The sequence below is a fragment of the Truncatella angustata genome (assembly GCF_020726525.1).
Source record: "Truncatella angustata strain MPI-SDFR-AT-0073 chromosome Unknown BKA67scaffold_9, whole genome shotgun sequence".
Classification (NCBI taxonomy): domain Eukaryota; kingdom Fungi; phylum Ascomycota; class Sordariomycetes; order Amphisphaeriales; family Sporocadaceae; genus Truncatella; species Truncatella angustata.
In genome coordinates, this window is record NW_025763389.1 from 704335 (window position 1) to 722257 (window position 17923).

Consider the following 17923-nt stretch of genomic DNA (forward strand, 5'->3'; position numbering starts at 1 on the left):
TGCATTACACTAACCATTAAAACCGCCAGCAAGCGGCACACACGAGATCACCGGGATCGCAGATGGCGCCCGCAAGGAAGGGGGAGGACAGCCCATCTTCTCATCATATGCCATCTTATGCTATAAGGATTACTAGATCATTCTACCAAGTATGATATATTATTCTATGTTATCCCATGCGCTTTCCATTTTAACATGAGCTTCTCATATTACTTTGCACAACGCGTTTTAAGGTTTTGCAGTGGATAGCCTTTTTTAAACACATTACGGAGCAAGTGTGCCAACTTCTGCGTCTAGCACTTGGCCCGATGGTCCAAGTGGTCTATGTTTGTCCAGCTTCTATAATACAGTGGCTTAACAAGTCTTTTCAAGATTTGAAATTGCTGCTTGGCTCGGTAGGGCTGAGTCTGCCACTGACACTACCTGTATCCGAATAGCCTATCAGAGGCAGGCATAAGCACAGCTGAGCAGATAGCTTGAAGCGGCCTCAATGTCCATTGCGCCTTCATGACTCTTGCGAACAACAATCAAGTCTTGGGGTCTCCATTATGTAAACAGTAGCTTCTTGGCCTTTACTAGATATCCATGGGTTGCCGCAACTCGATTGATGGTATCAAGGCTATGGGACTGGTAAACTAGCTTTTTGTATGACCTGCAATATTTGCTTGATTTCAGAAATAGCTCAGCATCTTACATTCCTATAAACTGCAAGAGATGGAAGAGCCGTTTCTCAAGTGATTTGCCGACAGCCCGTTGCAAGCGAGCACCAATGCATACTGAGACGACACATCACCAACACAGCGACTCAATGGCTTGTAGCTATGCAACAATTCATTATCCAGCAGCTCCTAGAGAATACCGCAGGGCTAGCACATATGATATAACAGATCAGCGCCATGGTACCATGGAAAAATGGCAGAGCGCGTCACCAATAAACGGCGGCGACAAGTATGATGCTTTGAGCAAACAGGAGGCGAAGTACGGCCAGACACAGGTTACCACCCATACTCCTGCCCACGAGAATATGCCAGGAGAGCACTGCCAAACATATCAACCTGACCCGCCAATATACCACCAAGTCCAACAACCTCAACTAGATGACCAATATCGGAAAAGACCCAATTATAAGCCATCTGCTCTACGATGGCCTTTTCTTACACTTCTGCTCCTCGCTTTGGTTATTATGATAGGTCTGCTAGCATATGGCCTCCGCATGCTTCCGGTCGAGGAATACATCGATCCTGCTGTCCCATTTGAGCGGCAGGTGGGTGTTCTGCGGCGAAGCGAAGAAACGTCAACCACTATAGGGCCCACGTCAGCTAGCTCGTCTACTTCTTCCACTTCATTAGAGGAAATTGTGACTGCGACTCGACCATCTGAAGACTTTGGTAATATTGGAACAGTTACTCTCACGTTAAGCTCAACAGTCCCGCCGGGCGCACCATCTCCCGCAGATTATGGGAATGTTGACAAAAGCATCACGTTCACAGAACCCGCGTTCACTGCAGCGCCTGACGATCACGGCAATGTTAGGACCGTCGTCATCACAGAGTCTAATACCACACCCCAAACCCCGACATATGTGCCAGCTGCTGTTTCGACTTTGACTAACTCCCTTGGCGTTGCGACTCAGATATCAACGAGCATACCGTCTGCAATTTCAATACCTATGACTACAATCCTGACCAACTCCTTAGGTCAACCAACAGTCACAGCTGTTACCAGCGTCCTTGTAACACCTATCTTCTCCACATTGACGGATGCTGACGGCGTTACTACCGCCACCATAACGAGCTATCCAGTCTTCCCTTCAGACACGGTGCGCACACAAGTTTTTTACATTAGCTATGCTGAATACTTTGTTGGCTTCTTCTTGCCGACGGTGTGCTCCATCCTTATCGCCATCCCGATTCGCGTCCTCGATCTCAACGCAAAGCTTTTCCAGCCGTGGCACGAACTCACTCATGCGCATGGGGCAACAGGTCGCGAATCACTATGTCTCGAGACCAGCGGGTGGCAGTCCGTTGTTACCAGTGTCCGCTCCCTTTTCGGTGGCCAAGCGCTCGTATTTCTTACCACAAGCTTGGTCATGTGCTCCTCACTTGTCGTTCCGCTTTCGGCTGAGGCGGTTGCTCTGAAGTTGCGAGGCGATTGTCGACCAGGCTCCATGTCTGCCAAAAATTGCGCTTATGAGCTAAGTGTTTTTGCACAGCCGGCGAAAGCGACTATGGGTCTGCTAAGTTTCATGGCCTTGACTGTCATCATGCTCATCTTCTTCCTCGGTAAGTGGCAAAGTGGAGTGAGCACGAATCCATGGAGCATCTGGGGTATTGCAGGGTTGAGCCAGAACAAGGACGTGAGATCGCTGTTCACATCAGCATTACCGGATCGCATCGATGTCGGACATATACCAGAACGACTTCTGAAAGATCTGTTCGATCAGAGAAAGTTTAAGCTCGGATGGTTCAGGGACGAGAAGTTTGGCTTGCAGTATGGTATCATGTTGCACGATCAGTATCCTGCGGGTCATCCGTTACATACCCGTATCCGTGAGATGCAAGCGGCCGAGAAGCCGAGGAACCACGGCCACGTGAATACTCGTCAGCATCAACCTTTCTGGATGCTAGGATATTTCGGCAGATCACTGTTTCTACTGGTGTTGCTGGGAATCCTGGCACTGATCCTGTACTACAACAACACTGGAGGCGATACTCCGTTTGAAAGGTTCATGAACAGCGAGTCTTTCGGCGTGAAGTTCCTATTTACAGCTGTCGGCGTCATCATCACTTTCTTTTGGTCTTCCTTCTTTAGTAGTGAGTCGGACGATCTGACTTTTCGACGTTCGCATCTTGCTGACAATCACTCCAGGTATCGCGACCATGTCTCCTTACCACCTCCTCGCTACTCGCCCACAATTAGCGCGACATTCAATCCTCTTATCGTCGCCAACCAACGCTTTCAGCGGCATCATATCTGGGTTCCGGCGGCGTCATGCATTTCTTGCTCTGGTGGGCCTAACAGCGGTGCTCTCTGAATTCCTCACACTGTTTCTTTCTAACATACCCTTCCGCGTGACGCAGACCTACCTCGTGGCACGGATTTGTACCTGGAGTGCGGTAGGAATTCTGGCCATTATGCTTCTAGTGGTGGGTGGAAGCTTCTTCTGCAAATGGCCGCATATGCCTGTAGACCCAAGCACCATTGCCGGTTCGATGTACTATGTGTGTGATAGTTGGATGATGACTTGTCTTGAGAACATCAGTGCGTCGGATAAGAAGGAGCGCGACTGGAGGGTCGCTCTGATGGGAGAGCGTTATGAGTTTGGGGAAATAACGGGGCAAAATGGCACGGTGAGGATTGGTGTCGATAATGTTGCCCCAAGATGCTAGAGCGAGCAGCATTCAGAGGTACGCCTGGGATTCACTTCAAGACAAGACAGATTGTGTCGGAACAGTTTGGTTGCTGTGCTGACACAGTCAATTTGGGGAAACTATTTTTTACCCGTTGGAAGACATTGCCGGTCAGCTGCGAGGTTGGTGATACGAGGGCCGATCTCGTTGTTGGTAGGGATTTTGACGCCTCGATCTCAGCATCGAGATCGGGTATAGTGCATCCGCGCTGTCTGCCGTACTTGATCGGCTTATGAGCCATGGTATCGGATGGCAAAGTCGGGAAAAGACTGGCTATGAGAGTATCTAAGGCGCGGTATCTTCAATCCAGCTGTTCGATGCTCTCATAAATCTTCTGCTTCCGTGGCAGTATTATTATGCATTCAATTTTAGTGTGGATTTAATTTTTGCAAGGACTCAATATCGTAATAATGATGATGATGATGATGATGATGGTGGTGGTGGTAGGGCTATTGATCGCGATAATGCAGAATGTACCAACGGAGGAAGCTCAGGCACGTCCTGTCAAGAAGCAGCCAGCAGCAGCAGAGAAAGCAACGAGATATCCACCGAGAGCAATCCCATTGGGGAAAGCGGCTTCGAGAGGAGCATGGCATCAACCCTTGACACTCGTCTCGGGATACAGAAACCTGTCAGCGCGGTCCCAGATAATGTTCGTCGAAAAAGATTTGCAGTTGGCATAGCGGCGTACCGCAGCATAAAAGCGAGGTCGGACTCAGTGTCTTCCTATTCATTGGTTTGTTGGCAAGATTTGATAGCGTTTCAATAGCGTTGGATCTTGTAATGGTCAATCTGCATGGAAACATAGGCTTCAATAGGAACGTACTGCTTCTCATTGTTGTTGAGTCTGAAAGCTGGCACAAAATACGCGCTCGGAAACGATGTCGATCAAGTTCTAAAAATCAGTCTTATTAAGCGAAACGGACGAAACGAACAAAATGAACCAAGCAAATAAAGGCAAATGCAGTCACAATAACCTCTTACTGCTCAGCATTTCTGAAGGAGCACAAATCTCACGACCGTGGGGTTGGTCAGCTACATGCGGTACGATTGAAGGAATCACGCCGCGACAAATTAGTCTTCGAAAGGGAGGAGAGAAAGTTTAAAGAAACTCATAACCAATCAGGCTAAAAGGTTTAATGTACTATAAGAGGGCGTAAATATAATCTATGCTCTGCTGCTAGCATAGTTGCTCGACCAAGTCTTTGCCAAGATTTTTATAGTACTCTAGGATAATAAAAGTCACATTAAAGGAAAATGGTCTTTAGATAATCTTATCTAAAAAGTTTAAAGTTAAGCGATATAAAGAAAAATGATAAGAAGATACCCTAGAAGAAATCTAAAGTTTAAATGTAAAATATAATATAAAAGAACTATGGAAAAAGTATAGATAGGATTTTATAAACTATAAGTTCTTATTACTACGTTAGTCTAAACTTTGCCCGTATAAAAAGAATAAACTAATAAAGCAAAAGGAGAGAGACTAAGGTGTGACGATTATACTATCGGGTTGTACAACCACAAATAATATAATGCAAGGGGGTTTATGCTAACAAGATATGCTAGCCACGAATAGAAGACTATAGAGATAGACCTTCAGGATATACTGAGCAAAGAGATTCACAAGTGTAGTCGTCAAAGCGTGAGCTTCACCTATGGGTAAGATAGATGCTGAACCAGGACCACTGTCTTGTTCCTTAGGTTATAAGCCTCGCGACGAACTCGCTGGTTCACTCGCGGACCCATCACTAATAAATGAATGGAAAGAATGAACTTGATGACCAAAATAACATTAATTAGTGACGACGAGCCATTCTCGTCGTCTTCCGAATGCACTGCTGCAAAAACTAACCATGCCACCGAAGTCAGAAGTGTGAAGGAGCATGCCCGTTCGACTATTTACGAGTTCCATCCATTCGACCTTCTACCAAAGCAATAAGGTTTCAACGGACTGGCGAGGTGGTGAATCTGCAACTACAAAATTGTGCCATCATATGGATGAAAAGATTGCCGTTGGTGTTTTACTCTGGTTGGTTAAGATCTCTACTCCTCTTTCGAGCTAGCGGTACCCATCCCCGGGGTCCATTTTCAGAGAGCCCATGTCCCATCGAAACTATCGTGCATCTTGTCTTGATATATCTACGCTGTCGAAACAATCCATAGCGGCTTGTCTTGGGGATAATTGTCATAGCTGGACCAGACTGGTTTTGTTGATGTGGCCGTTTTTAATGAAACTTGCCCGTAACGATGTCCCTAGCAAGAATAAGAGCACTCAAGCCGTCCAAACCCCCCAGCCTTACCGAGTGCGACAGTATCCGGCAGGTGAAGCCTCAGTGGCAGAGCTGGTTTGCCCCTTAGACGAGTAGAGGCCGGCAAAGCGATCGGCGTTGATGAGCCGGACACGGCCTGGGATATAACCGCCGTGAGTCCCGGCTGCCGACTGTGGGAAAGCTTGCTATCTGCTTGACATTTCGAACCGTTTTCTACGCTGCTGTCTACAGTTTCCAGGCTGCAAGACGAGCGTTATTACTGACAGTTCCCGAGGGACCGCCTGCAATACTCCACGAAGCCATCTGAACCAAACCTCTGATATTGCACGTCACCCTAAAGAGAATGACAATTATTGGGACACAGCAGCGATCAAGAATATGTAGATGAGGAAACTCGGGGAAGACCTGCCAAAAGAAGACGTATCATGTCTCATAAGCCTTGGAGTCCTCGACAGGAGGAGACTCTAAGAGCAGGTATGGAACAAGAGCAGAGTTGGGAAGGTATAGCCAGAAGGCTGGGTCGAACGCCGACAGGGGTGAGGCAGCACTGGTGGATGATGGAGCGCAGGTTCAGTCCGAGGAAACATCGGCTGAGGTTTTGAGTCCAGCCTGCATTCACCTACTAACATTAGAAGATACAAGCGTTGCGCCGGTAACTACCACATATTTCAAGCTCGTGGATTGGCCCATATCCTGGTAACAGAGCTCCTACACTTAATTTGGAGCAAGAGATGGCATTTGCGGTGTTGCAGGATACGGCTCGTAAGTACCAGCTGAAGCTCGAGCACCAACCTGGTGACCTTATTTATCTCAACAACTGGACGTCAGTAAGCGATTGTGTTTTACCCGTACCTTATACATAGTTCTTGTCAAACACGAGCAAAAAGAAAGGCTAATGTGTTTATATCATTAGGCTACTGCATGCGAGGGAAGCGTACCGGGATGGTCAGACGTCTTCACGGCACCTAGTCAGACTCTGGCTCCGCAACTCGGTGCTGGAATGGCAGGTCCCAGAATCGGTGTCGTTTCCATGGGATTGTGCCTTTGGCGAACGCTCTAAGCTCGTGCCTAATCTGAGCTACCCCTTGGTACCATTGCCTGTGTATATGTACAGCAAGTACAATTCAGGAACGGCAGCCTTCGTGCCTACAGATGATGAGGATGAGGATGATGTCAATGCGACCACCAGGGGTATTCACGATAGAGATCATGTAGACCAGGGAGACACGATTCCAGTGATTAATTGATTGATTGGTTGTATTTAACGTAGGGACCGTCCCTTATTAGGGCAAACCACGCCTCGCAGAGCCATACATCGCAGGGTTCTGGAGGTATTAGTACATATATATATTGATGCTGCGCACGTGCCAATCCACGCTGTTGCAGGTCCTGAGTTAGAGTACTCAGTCTGTCAGTTCAAACAAGAACAAACAGTGATTCCTCCGGTTTCCGCTGGACATATCTTTCCTGCAAGCAACGTAGATCAAGTGCGGGGATATTGCAACCAATATGTAGCTGGTTCTGCTTCCGTACAATCATGAATCAGTCCGTAACATTATCAATTCGAAGACTGACATTATGGTCATGAAAGACCATGATCATGAGAAGAGGAGTCGTCCCGAAGTAACTAGTATAGCCCTGATCAATCTTCTCAAGTTCCATGCCTGCTTGGAGTAGTTTATCGCTTTGCTCAGCAGGTCTACTTTCAAACTTCCATTGAAACCTATTAACGTATGAGCAAATAAAGGCTTCTTCAAAGTACTCACCTCTGTATGCTCTGGAAATTCGACTTCAAAGATGTCTCGGAGCTCGATCTCGTCAGAGAACTATATATAACCAGTTCCAGGTATCGATAAGGGGCGTGTGCGAGTTAGGGACGAAAGTCGGTTCAGTCATCGTTTCCAGACAGCACCCAGTATTGTGATCCTTGCGATGATGGAAGATCTATGGCAATGCACGAAAAATGAAGCCATTTTTTGAAGTAGCTGTTGAGAGCCAGGTGTTTGGGCGTTGAGTCAGAGTTTAGAGCGGTTCAAGAGAGATATGAATAAAAGAAGAGAGGATCGCGATTGTACAGAGAACGGAAGCAATGGAAGTAACTGGACGTAGATACCCTCTCTTTTATACCTATGAGCTTCACTCAGGACAAAATAGCACCTTTACACGACACAGCTCAGCTGTGTCATAGGTGCTGCGAAGTCCGCGTACTGCTCTACCCGGCATAACCTCGCAGGATCCTCCAAGCTCTTCAACATCCCAAGCAAAGCTCTACGGAACTAAGGATCCCGGTAAAGAAAATATAAGCTCAACAAAAAAATGTTCATGTGATCAGTAGTCACAGAAATTGGTAATGGGCCATTGAGTGCCAATTCGCAATCTGCCGATGAACACCCCCGACTCCACGATCCGCAATTGATGGTCACACCCCTGTAAGGACAAATTAGGTGGGTCGGGTGATTTCTTATCCTTTTTGGAACAGCCCTGGGAGGCAAGGGGTGGGGGTGAGTGGGGATGGATCTGAATCGGGCGACATAACACTAATTATTACGACTAAGTATCCTTGTCGTAGAGTGGGCTTGCGGTGGCCCAAATTTGTCTCCATTCAACACCAATGATGCTCGAAGGAAGCCCTCGTCGCAAGCTATAGCGCGTCAAGGCCAAACCATACATACCCTTAATTTGCAGCCGATTGAGCGCAGACAACAGCTCGTGGAATAGGAAACAACCAAGGCCATACTAGACCCTGTATTTTTTCTTTCATTGATGACCTCTCTTCCACTGTATGCCATGTTGACAAAAATAGAGTTTGTGTGGATGTCTTCCTTATTCGTCTCCTACATTAGCCTCAAATAGTGTCGGAATGGCGTCGCGCTGCGTGCATATTGATGGTCAATGTTTCGTGTAGGGCCTCATTGTTCTAGCAGCAATGCCTTCTTACAGGTCCCAAGAATTAGAATCTCCAGCGCAGGGTTTAGCGTGAGAATAGGGCTACGATTCTCTGATTCCAGCCATCAGCGAAGGCAAATCACTATGATGATTGTCGGGAGATCATGCCAATCAGGACATTGCCTTACGCTGCGATCTTCGTAATTTCTTTTACATGTTCACATACACTATTCTGATTGATTGGTGCGTTATGGAAGGAAGACTTGAGCAGAGTGCTTCATGTGCTCCGCAATCAATGCACTAAGCCCGTAGGCTCAGTACATTGATTACGAACACTGCCACGGTGCAGCTTGAGTAACATTATGATTCTAACTTACAAAAAAGAACAATTTCAAACTTTAGTTTCTATAGGATTCAATGCTCAATGGACTTGAAACCATTATCGCGGCCGAAAACGGGTATTTTGGAAAGGTAAGTAAAGCGGTCAAACTCTATTAAGAATTGGCTGCAGCTAGTAGCACTGATCCGGATGCTGCTGCGTCAGGACGAATAGCTAGCCGTGGTTATGCAGGACCTGAGGTGCAGCTGGTTAAAGTCTTTACCATTTAGGAATTTATCTTGTGACACGTTCAGACGCTGCATTTAACAAAGTGACATGCCTCCCGTCAGGCCGCCCTACCAGTTGCTGCTTTATTATTCGATAAGATGGTTAATTCAGACGTTGTGGTTCAGCATAAACCCGTTCCAAAACCCAAATGGGTCATTGTGACCACCTCGGTCGACATCGTAGGTGTCTTTACCCTTGTTTGCACAGTAGAACTTGTTACCCTAAGTAATTTGCATTAAGAGGATAGAGACGAAGGCAGAACAAGTTCCTCTTGGAAATACGTCAGTCGTAACTTCGACTGCCCGTAAACAACAGAGCAGTTCGATGCTGCCCCTGTGTGTGCCACCATTCTCTGAAGCCATCGGACGTAATCTATTAACTTTTGCTTTAGACTTTATTCCGCCCGACCCGGGGCCCTGTTCCCTCCGACTTCGTTACTATGGCGACCTCGAGACCCAGAATCCGTGATTGGTTTCAGCCTTGCACCATTTAGATTAAAGGCACGGGCTCAGGTTTTATTATTTGCGGTAATAGGTTTGCTTATATCGTTTGCTTATATGGTGCACGGTCTGTGATCTCTCGACCCTCGGCCGTAGAGTTCCTAACACATCGCGACATAAGCAACCTGTTTCGTATTTCTTGTACCAGAGTTGCCGCCTCATCACAAATACTCAACTCCGGCTCAACCCGTCAATCTGTCGCTATTATAATCCGCAGTTTCCCTAATCGCCAACTATAAATCTAAACTCTTTGTCTGCAGAGAACTGCGTTAGAGCTGATATCTCTTTTTTGATGGAGGTTCTAGGAAAAAGCTTTATAACGATCTGCTTTTACTCCGGTGCTTTTGTTTTAAGCCACTTCGCCATGGTTAGCAAACTAGCATCATAATCCATTACAATAGCAACTACTCGCCGTAGACTACTAAATGGCTCCTAGTCGAGAAAAATATAAAGTGGAGATCACTTAAGCGACCGAGACATTAGGTGTATTAACACCATCCATGCTTTAAAAAATCACGTGTACTCTGCCTAATAAGGTTAATGTTAAGACACTGAAATTCCGTCGAAGAATGAAAGAGTAACATTTTCCATTCTTGTAAAGCACGCGCTCGTAAAGAAGAAGAAAAAAAGGTCATATTCCAAGGTATATAGTAATCTTAATACAGATTTATAGAACTCAAAAAGTTGGAAGAAGTAAACACAGATCTTGGCTTTACGTACGATGTTATGACCTCTGCTTACAATGTTATGGTACTACAAGACTGCATCCGAACACAAGCATTCTCGATTAAGGGAAGAAAGAAACTTAAAGGCTGCGTAGAGACTGTCCGGAATTGCTGGACGATCTCTGGCCTCAATCTTCGCTTTCTCCAGAGTGGCAAGTAAAAACTCATAGGCGATGGCCACTTGCCACATAATGCCGTATTGAGCTTCGACTTCCCCTTTGCGAATTCTAGCTTAGCCGTCCCCCTCAAGTCGTAGGAGGCATGAGTCGAACATTGCAAGGATGTCTTAGAGCCAAGTGAGGGCGTCCCAATCCGCTTCAGTCAGAAGAGAGTCGCCCTCAAGGCATGGAGGGAGGACGTGCTGTGGCTATGTTGCTTGACGGATCCTTCCATTGCAACCTTTGTCCTAGCTCCGCCACTGCGCGATCATTATTTGAGGCATTATCCAGGACCAATATTCCGACTTTTTCATGCAATATCAACTTGAAACTTTCTAATATCTCCATAATGGCTGCAGCAATATTCTCTCCGGTATGGCCCATAGTGGTACTAGGGAGAACTAGTACAAGTTTCCGAGGCTGAAAGGTATCTTCGTCGAGGAAGAAAGCGTTCACGGAGAAAAATGAGTACCTGTTTCGGGAAGTCCAGCCATCGAATGCGATATGAACTTTGCTAGGACTATTTATCAGTGCATCAACGACTTGCGCTTTGTAATGGTGAAATTCGGCGACGATCCTGGTCCGGATAGTCTTATGTATAAGATGAGCTGAAGTCTCCCGGATCAGAGGGTTTAGATAGCACAGAAGAGCGCGAAGTCCCTCGTGCACAGACACGCGGAAGGAGAGGTTTGCGTCTGTGATCCACTGCACGAGTAGTCGTTGGAATATATGTCTGTCAAGCCGAACAGCCAGCTCATCATGGAAGTCCTCCCTTTTAGTTCCCATGAAGTCGTGAAGACTTGACTGACTGGGAGATCTTTCACGCACATGTCGTTTGGCTTTGGACGGATCCGGATAGAAGACGTTATGTGCTTTGCTTAGGTGGCCTTCAATATTTCGAGTATTGGATGACACATACGTCTTTGGCTTGTGCGCTCTCTGCAAGATGCAATGGCAGCATAGCCAATTGGACGGTCCAGGCTTCTCAGGAGTATCTCTAGCTTGTACATCGTAACCATGGGCCCAGAACCAGCCAGTAGCGGACCCTTTTCTGGTCGAAAGGATCCAACGAGCACGGATAGATGGAGGTGCAGAATCCCAATCTTTTAGTATTACTGGGCTGGTGGGGGCTAGAACAGGCTGGGTTTGGTGGTACTGCATAGCTGGAGTTCCTTGGCAATTGGGTATGATCGGTTGCTGAACTTGATGAATCGGTTAGGGGGACATTATACCTCTATACAATCGCGCCTAAAATGAAGTTTGGAGAGGGAGTGGAATGCACCGAGCGGATATATTGCAATGAAAAACCCGAAGGAAAATTCTGTAGTCGAAAAAAGCAATTAGTCCCACGAAAAGAAAATTCGTGAGGGAGTGTACTGCTACTTGATTTATGCCCGCATTTACTAGGACGTAGAAGTAACTGTTCTTAGACACATAGGAAATGCGTCTACCTACATTTTATCTACGTAGCTGAGGTTCAAGTAGATAGATAGATTCCCCACCCTGGTTCGGAGCCTTGATCATCGAAGCCCTTAATTACGGCTTTTGAATGACATAGTGTGTCTAAATCAACCTTGGGCCAATGTACCACTGAACCAGAATCCCGTAACGATGTTTGACGTTCGAGAAATCCCGGTTGTCACAGGCTATAGGCCAGTATAGTGGCATTCGGCGATGCCCTCAGCTAAGGGACCTACCGAGGTTCGCGACGCTTCTCTGCCTTATGAATTTCTTTTTCCCCGTTATTTAAGTAAACCTTGTTCATGTATCCTAAACAACTTTTATTCCTTAAGCTCGTAATACTCGTTATATAGGATAGTTAATTAAAACCCATATTAACCACACCTCTCACACCAGTTAACTCCGAGATCAATAAGTCGCTTATAAAACATGATGCCGAGCGGCCTTCTTCAATACATTCCATAATACATGGACTAGGGCCCATACAAAGCAAGGCGTTGTACCAATCGGGGTTGAACTCACCTCCTGCTATTAGGCGCATATCCAAGCTTGAAGAGACTGCCGACCCAGTACGATTTGTTTCACTAGAGATTTTGGTATTTTTCCATAAATGGTTATGATAGTAAAATACCAATATATTCCAAAATATCTCAGAAGCTTTTCTCGAGACACTTAACACAACACCTTTAATGAGATAATGAGAGGAAACGCGGTTTGAATGGGGAAATTGTACTCCAGAAAAAGCGGAGCCACACTGGTCCCATTTCAATTTCAAGAAATGGGTTAAAAGCATTTCAGGAGTAGTAGACACCTAACATCGATATATACCTGCACGAAGACAGCATGTTAGAAGTTGTTATGGATAATGTGTAACGGTGGTATGAAACCAAGCTTTGAAAATGGGCGACTAGTACATCAGATATGCAAGAGGAATGCAAAACAACGCTATGCCAAGAAAAGGCAATGAGCCTTGAGAAGAATCGCATGATTTTTTAGCACCCACGACCACAGTCTAGGTCATTTGGACGGAGCCAACGTGAGAGAGTCGAATTTCAAGAGGCGCTTAGTAAGTATATCCCAAGCTAAACCTCCCCCCCCCCCAAAGTTCGTACGTCTTGGGGGAGCATTACTGTACAAGATGCGCAAGACTAGCTGGACCAAAAGGAGGTGGACGACCAATTAGGAGAAGAATCCGGTCAAAGTGGTCGTCGTACAAGTGGGGCTCGTGCGACGATACGGTGTTACGATACGTGTGGTAGGCCGGGGCATAATGTACAATTATTATAATTCCTTAATATAGTGGTGGTGAAATTGAAGTTATTTATAATATTATAGTAAGGAGTGTTGCCTCCACTTATGTGTTACATTTACTTGGGATTACGTTACAATATTTTCTAGTGAGACTAACAACTTCATTTTTACGCTAGAAACGAAATTAAGTCTTATAAATCCGCCAAATCCGCCAGATAGAACCGGACCGACCAGTGTCCGACTGATAACTCTGTGAGATCACCTATCTAGTATTTGACCGATGTCCTTTAGAGCCCATTTGATACTTTTAACCGACGGACGGGAATTTAGGCCTGCCATCCAACTAATGCTAACCCCATTAGGATTATAACTAGCGCCGAGAATGACCGTATAGGAGTTAGTTATAACTTATGTTAAGCTAGAAAGCTATACGGATCGTTAAGCCGTACTTGAAAACATAGTAACTAATAAAATAGGTATTATTTAACGCCTCTAGTAATAATAACTGCTAGACGTATTAATAAGATCACTTTTAGCTTTAACAACATGTTAACATGTATATATAGTGAACTAGGACCACTGTCTTGTCCCTTGGGTTATAAGCCTCACGATGAACTCGCTGGTTCACTCGCGGACTGATCACTAATGAATGAATGGAAAGAATGAACTTGATGACCAAAATAACGTTAATTAGTGACGACGAGCCATTCTCGTCGTCTTCCGAATGCACTGCTGTAAAAACTAACCATGCTACCGTGGTTAAAAGTGTGAAGGAGCATGCCCGTTCGACTATTTACAAGTTCCATCCCTTCGACCTTATATTGATCAGACCCTGGACAACCACGACGAAGGTCGTACGACCCACTTGGCTCCCTTGTAGTATTAGTACAGCCAACACTTACTACTTCACTAGGTACGGTTATTATAACTTTTTCTTTTATTTAGCCCGGGTATATATTAGTCTTACTAATTATATTATGCTAATTAAGCCCGTATTGAACCAGGACCACTGTCTTGTCCCTTGGGTTATAAGCCTCACGACGAACTCGCTGGTTCACTCGCGGACTGATCACTTATGAATGAATGGAAAGAATGAACTTGATGACCAAAATAACGTCAATTAGTGACGACGAGCCATTCTCGTCGTCTTCCGAATGCACTGCTGCATGAACTGACCATGCTACCGAAGTCAAAAGTGTGAAGAAGCATGCCCGTTCGACTATTTACAAGTTCCATCCCTTCGACCTTATACTGATCAGACCCTGGACAACCACGACGAAGGTCGTACGACCCACTTGGCTCCCTTATAGTATTGGTACAGCCAACACTCACTACTTCAATATATTTATAATAATATCTTAAAACTTAATCTAACTACCTAATTATATATTCTTAAAAGCATACCTTATAACATTTCTCGTATCGTCGAAGCAAGACATTATTAAGCGTGTATAAATATAGTCGAAGAGAATAAGATAAGGCTTTCTTGCTTTACGAAAGACTTAATCCGCTTTTACATTATCTTTTTAGAAGTTATAATTCGGGAATCCTTTATCTAATTATATCGTACTTAAGTTTATACTAATAACTTCCGCGTCGCGGTATCGTTTAGCTATTATAATCGTTAGCTAAATTACTAGCCGAGTTACGTTTCGAGCTAGTATTATAGTCGAGAGCTTAAATACTAGTACCCGTAGCGATATCTAAGACGTACTTTAGTATTCTAAGATACGGAGCTAGTACGAGCCATCCGTCTAAAGCAAGAAGGCAAACCTTATATTAGACATCCAAACAGTCTTGTTCTGCCTACTATAGTATTAACGACATGTTATATAAAGTCGTCGAAACCTGGGATGCTAATAGCGTCGTTTAGTAATAAATATTTCCCGTCTTTATATCCGTGATATAATCTTCTAGACTCGTCGAGAATCGAGTCTAAGTCGATTATAAATGCGCTATTTAGGGTGCGTCTTAATGTCGCGTTAACTAATGTATTTACACGCTCGGTAAAGTTGGTATAAGGGCCCGAATGATAATGGTATAGCAACCTATCGGATTCCGGGTTGTCTAGTTCAGGCTTTAGGACATCTTCGGTAAACAGATGAGACGGTGCGGCCGGCATCTTTGTTATAAAACGCTAGGAACTTGTAATAGTAAGGCAAGGCACAAATCCCGTAAGTACTAACATACGATACGTAACTTGACGAGGTGCCGGTCGGGAAACGGTAAAAGTTACGTGCTTATCAGGTTACGTACTATATTACAACCTGCCTTTAAAAATGGTATAGTAAAACTATGTTACGCGCGTTATGGCCGAGGCGAGACTTGCTCTATAATCATTAATAGATTACATATAGTTACTCCGTGTCCCGTACGGATCCGTCTATGGCCAGAACGGAGCGAATTCGTCAGTGGCTGAACAATTGGCCGATGGCAAGGACCGCTCGCCACTGACTGTTGTCTTTCTGACTGCGAATAATCCGTAAAAACACATGGCCCCGTTGGCACGCTAATAGAGCCCACCCCGCCTTTCCGAATTTAGGTCTGCCTCATAGGGCGTTGACAGCCAGGTTAAGGAGCCGTGTTGCTGTTCAGGCGCCTAATTGGCCACTCCAGGGTGTTGACTGCATGGGTACGCCGATCCCTAGGGTAAAGCCGGGGTTGGCCCTGTCTGTTCACAGTACCTTGGCGAAGAGTAAGACATCTATCATCAGCAATGAACAACTATGACCACCGCGAGAAACCCGTGCTTTCGAATATTTAAGCAACCATGTCCGTCGCATAAAATTCTCTCCAGACCGCCGTACCTATCTCAACAAAACACCCGCACCGCTTTGCATATATCGACATCCCATTAAGTCCAAAATCATTCGTAGCATCGTCTCAGCTCGTCATGGCAAACCCTAAGAATATTGCAAGCATTGGACGAGTGCTTGCTCAGGCGAGGGAGATGTTCATAGTCGATGCCAATCGCGCCAATGATAACACCTTATGGGACACCATGGGCAGCTGTATCCGGGGCCTCACCCCGCCGACTCGTCTCCCAGTCAGGGAAGGAAGAGAGCCCGATGGGGGTCACCATTGCCGAGCTGCACAACATTTGGTTCATCTTCTCATTGGCCGCCTCCAGTATGACGCCGATTACCCTGCTCAAGATCGCCTCACCAGGGTCATCTGCTGGGCGAGGGAGACTGGGTTGATCAGAGAAGATTCCCCTCGAAGTGGTGGCTACACCTGGCGGGCAGCTTTTGGCTGATCTACCTTACCTCGTTGAGGATGTCAGAAGCGCCTGCTGGCTCCGACCAAAGCTTGCAACCTTGCCGCAGGAATTGCCCGTCTTGCGGGACTCGGGATCTCCAACGAATCCTTCACTAGTTGTGGTTTGGAAATCATGAAGTGGGCGCTGGAGGACCAGGAAATCAGGACGTTCGCTGTTACTCAGTTACTTTCTATGGTTGAAGTATGGCTTCGCTATGCGGGAGACAAGCTGTTCTACTTGTCGGCCAGGAGCAGACCTTTCTTAAAAACCGGAATAGCACGGCTACAGAATCACTGGGATCCCTAGCGACGAATGCCAGCTTGCGAATTGATGGTCTTACTCGGGAACGCGTCTTATTCTGGAAACCCCGGCTCGAGGATTTTGAATCTCATGATAATGAAGCAATAGTCGTTGCTGCTAAACGCTGTCACAACATGATCGAATGGTGTTGTAGTACCCGATATGGAAAAGAGATTGAGGCGTGGGCGAAGAATGGAAAGTGTGATGCATAAGTGGCTTAAGAACGGACGATATACACTCGCTGTGGTTATTTTTCAATGCTTGATCAGTTGTGGTTTTCTTTTACGAGAAAACGATTACTGAATTCGAAGAAATAACCTCGAGCAACAAATGCACAAGCGGTATTTAACATGTATCAAGGCATTCGGCACAAAGAATCTTCACAATGCGATGGAAGCTTTTTTGGAGGATGACCTACTATATTTCATTCCCGAGGACGTATCCACGACCCTAGAGAAGGTGATCAAATGCGCAGTTTATCCCGACGAGGCACAGCTCGATGCCATTCTAAGCCAGGTAAATGTGACCAGTCTATGTTGTTGTTACGGCACTAACGTTTCCAGATTCTGGATGCTCTTTCGCCCCAGATCTTCCGCTTCTAATTTCACAAGAAGGGTCTGGAGATATCGGCGCATGTAAATTAGGAATATCTGCTGCGGAATAATGCATAGGAGAAGATGCCGTCAAATGCGCGTGTGAGGAAGCTTAAGCCCAAGCCTTTGCAATAGATAGACAATCAGGATCATTATGGGAATCCAAATTTGTCCTTTTCGGCACGCCAACTTTTTTCCGGCTTAACCTCAATCATACTTCGGAGAACGTCAACCAGCAGGCAGTCCTCTTCATCCTCCAGCTTCTGGTGGAGCTTCGCAGCGTAGGCAATGACAAACCGGCGCCACATCTCCTCGTCGTCCTTCTTCTTCAATTTGGTGACATCAGGTGGTGTTGGAATTCCTTATATCCATTCGAGCACAATAACGTCAAAGACCAAATGTCGACCTTTGGACCGTGGCCATTGCTGAGACCTGGAAATACCTCAGGGGCCAAGTATTTTGCAGTTCCGCACAAAGTCTTGAGCCATGTGGCGTCTAGTGCG

At 45.9% G+C, this 17923-nt stretch overlaps 3 protein-coding genes across 3 annotated transcripts; all 3 read left to right on the forward strand.

Annotated features, from left to right (window-relative positions):
• Positions 1 to 1213: 1213 nt before the first annotated feature.
• Positions 1214 to 3389, forward strand: BKA67DRAFT_524614 (uncharacterized protein; the record flags this gene model as incomplete). The annotated part of the gene is made up of 2 exons (XM_046098590.1): positions 1214 to 2813; positions 2869 to 3389. 2 exons carry the CDS (start codon positions 1214 to 1216, stop codon positions 3387 to 3389), a joined length of 2121 nt encoding a protein of 706 aa, XP_045953257.1.
• Positions 3390 to 6411: 3022 nt separating this feature from the next.
• Positions 6412 to 6927, forward strand: BKA67DRAFT_663144 (uncharacterized protein; the record flags this gene model as incomplete). Its single annotated transcript, XM_046108127.1, has 2 exons — positions 6412 to 6503; positions 6594 to 6927. 2 exons carry the CDS (start codon positions 6412 to 6414, stop codon positions 6925 to 6927), a joined length of 426 nt encoding a protein of 141 aa, XP_045953258.1.
• A 10290-nt stretch (positions 6928 to 17217) lies between these two features.
• Positions 17218 to 17429, forward strand: BKA67DRAFT_663147 (uncharacterized protein; the record flags this gene model as incomplete). The annotated part of the gene is made up of 2 exons (XM_046108128.1): positions 17218 to 17343; positions 17391 to 17429. The coding sequence occupies 2 exons, from the start codon at positions 17218 to 17220 to the stop codon at positions 17427 to 17429; spliced, it is 165 nt and encodes a 54-aa protein (XP_045953259.1).
• Positions 17430 to 17923: the final 494 nt, after the last annotated feature.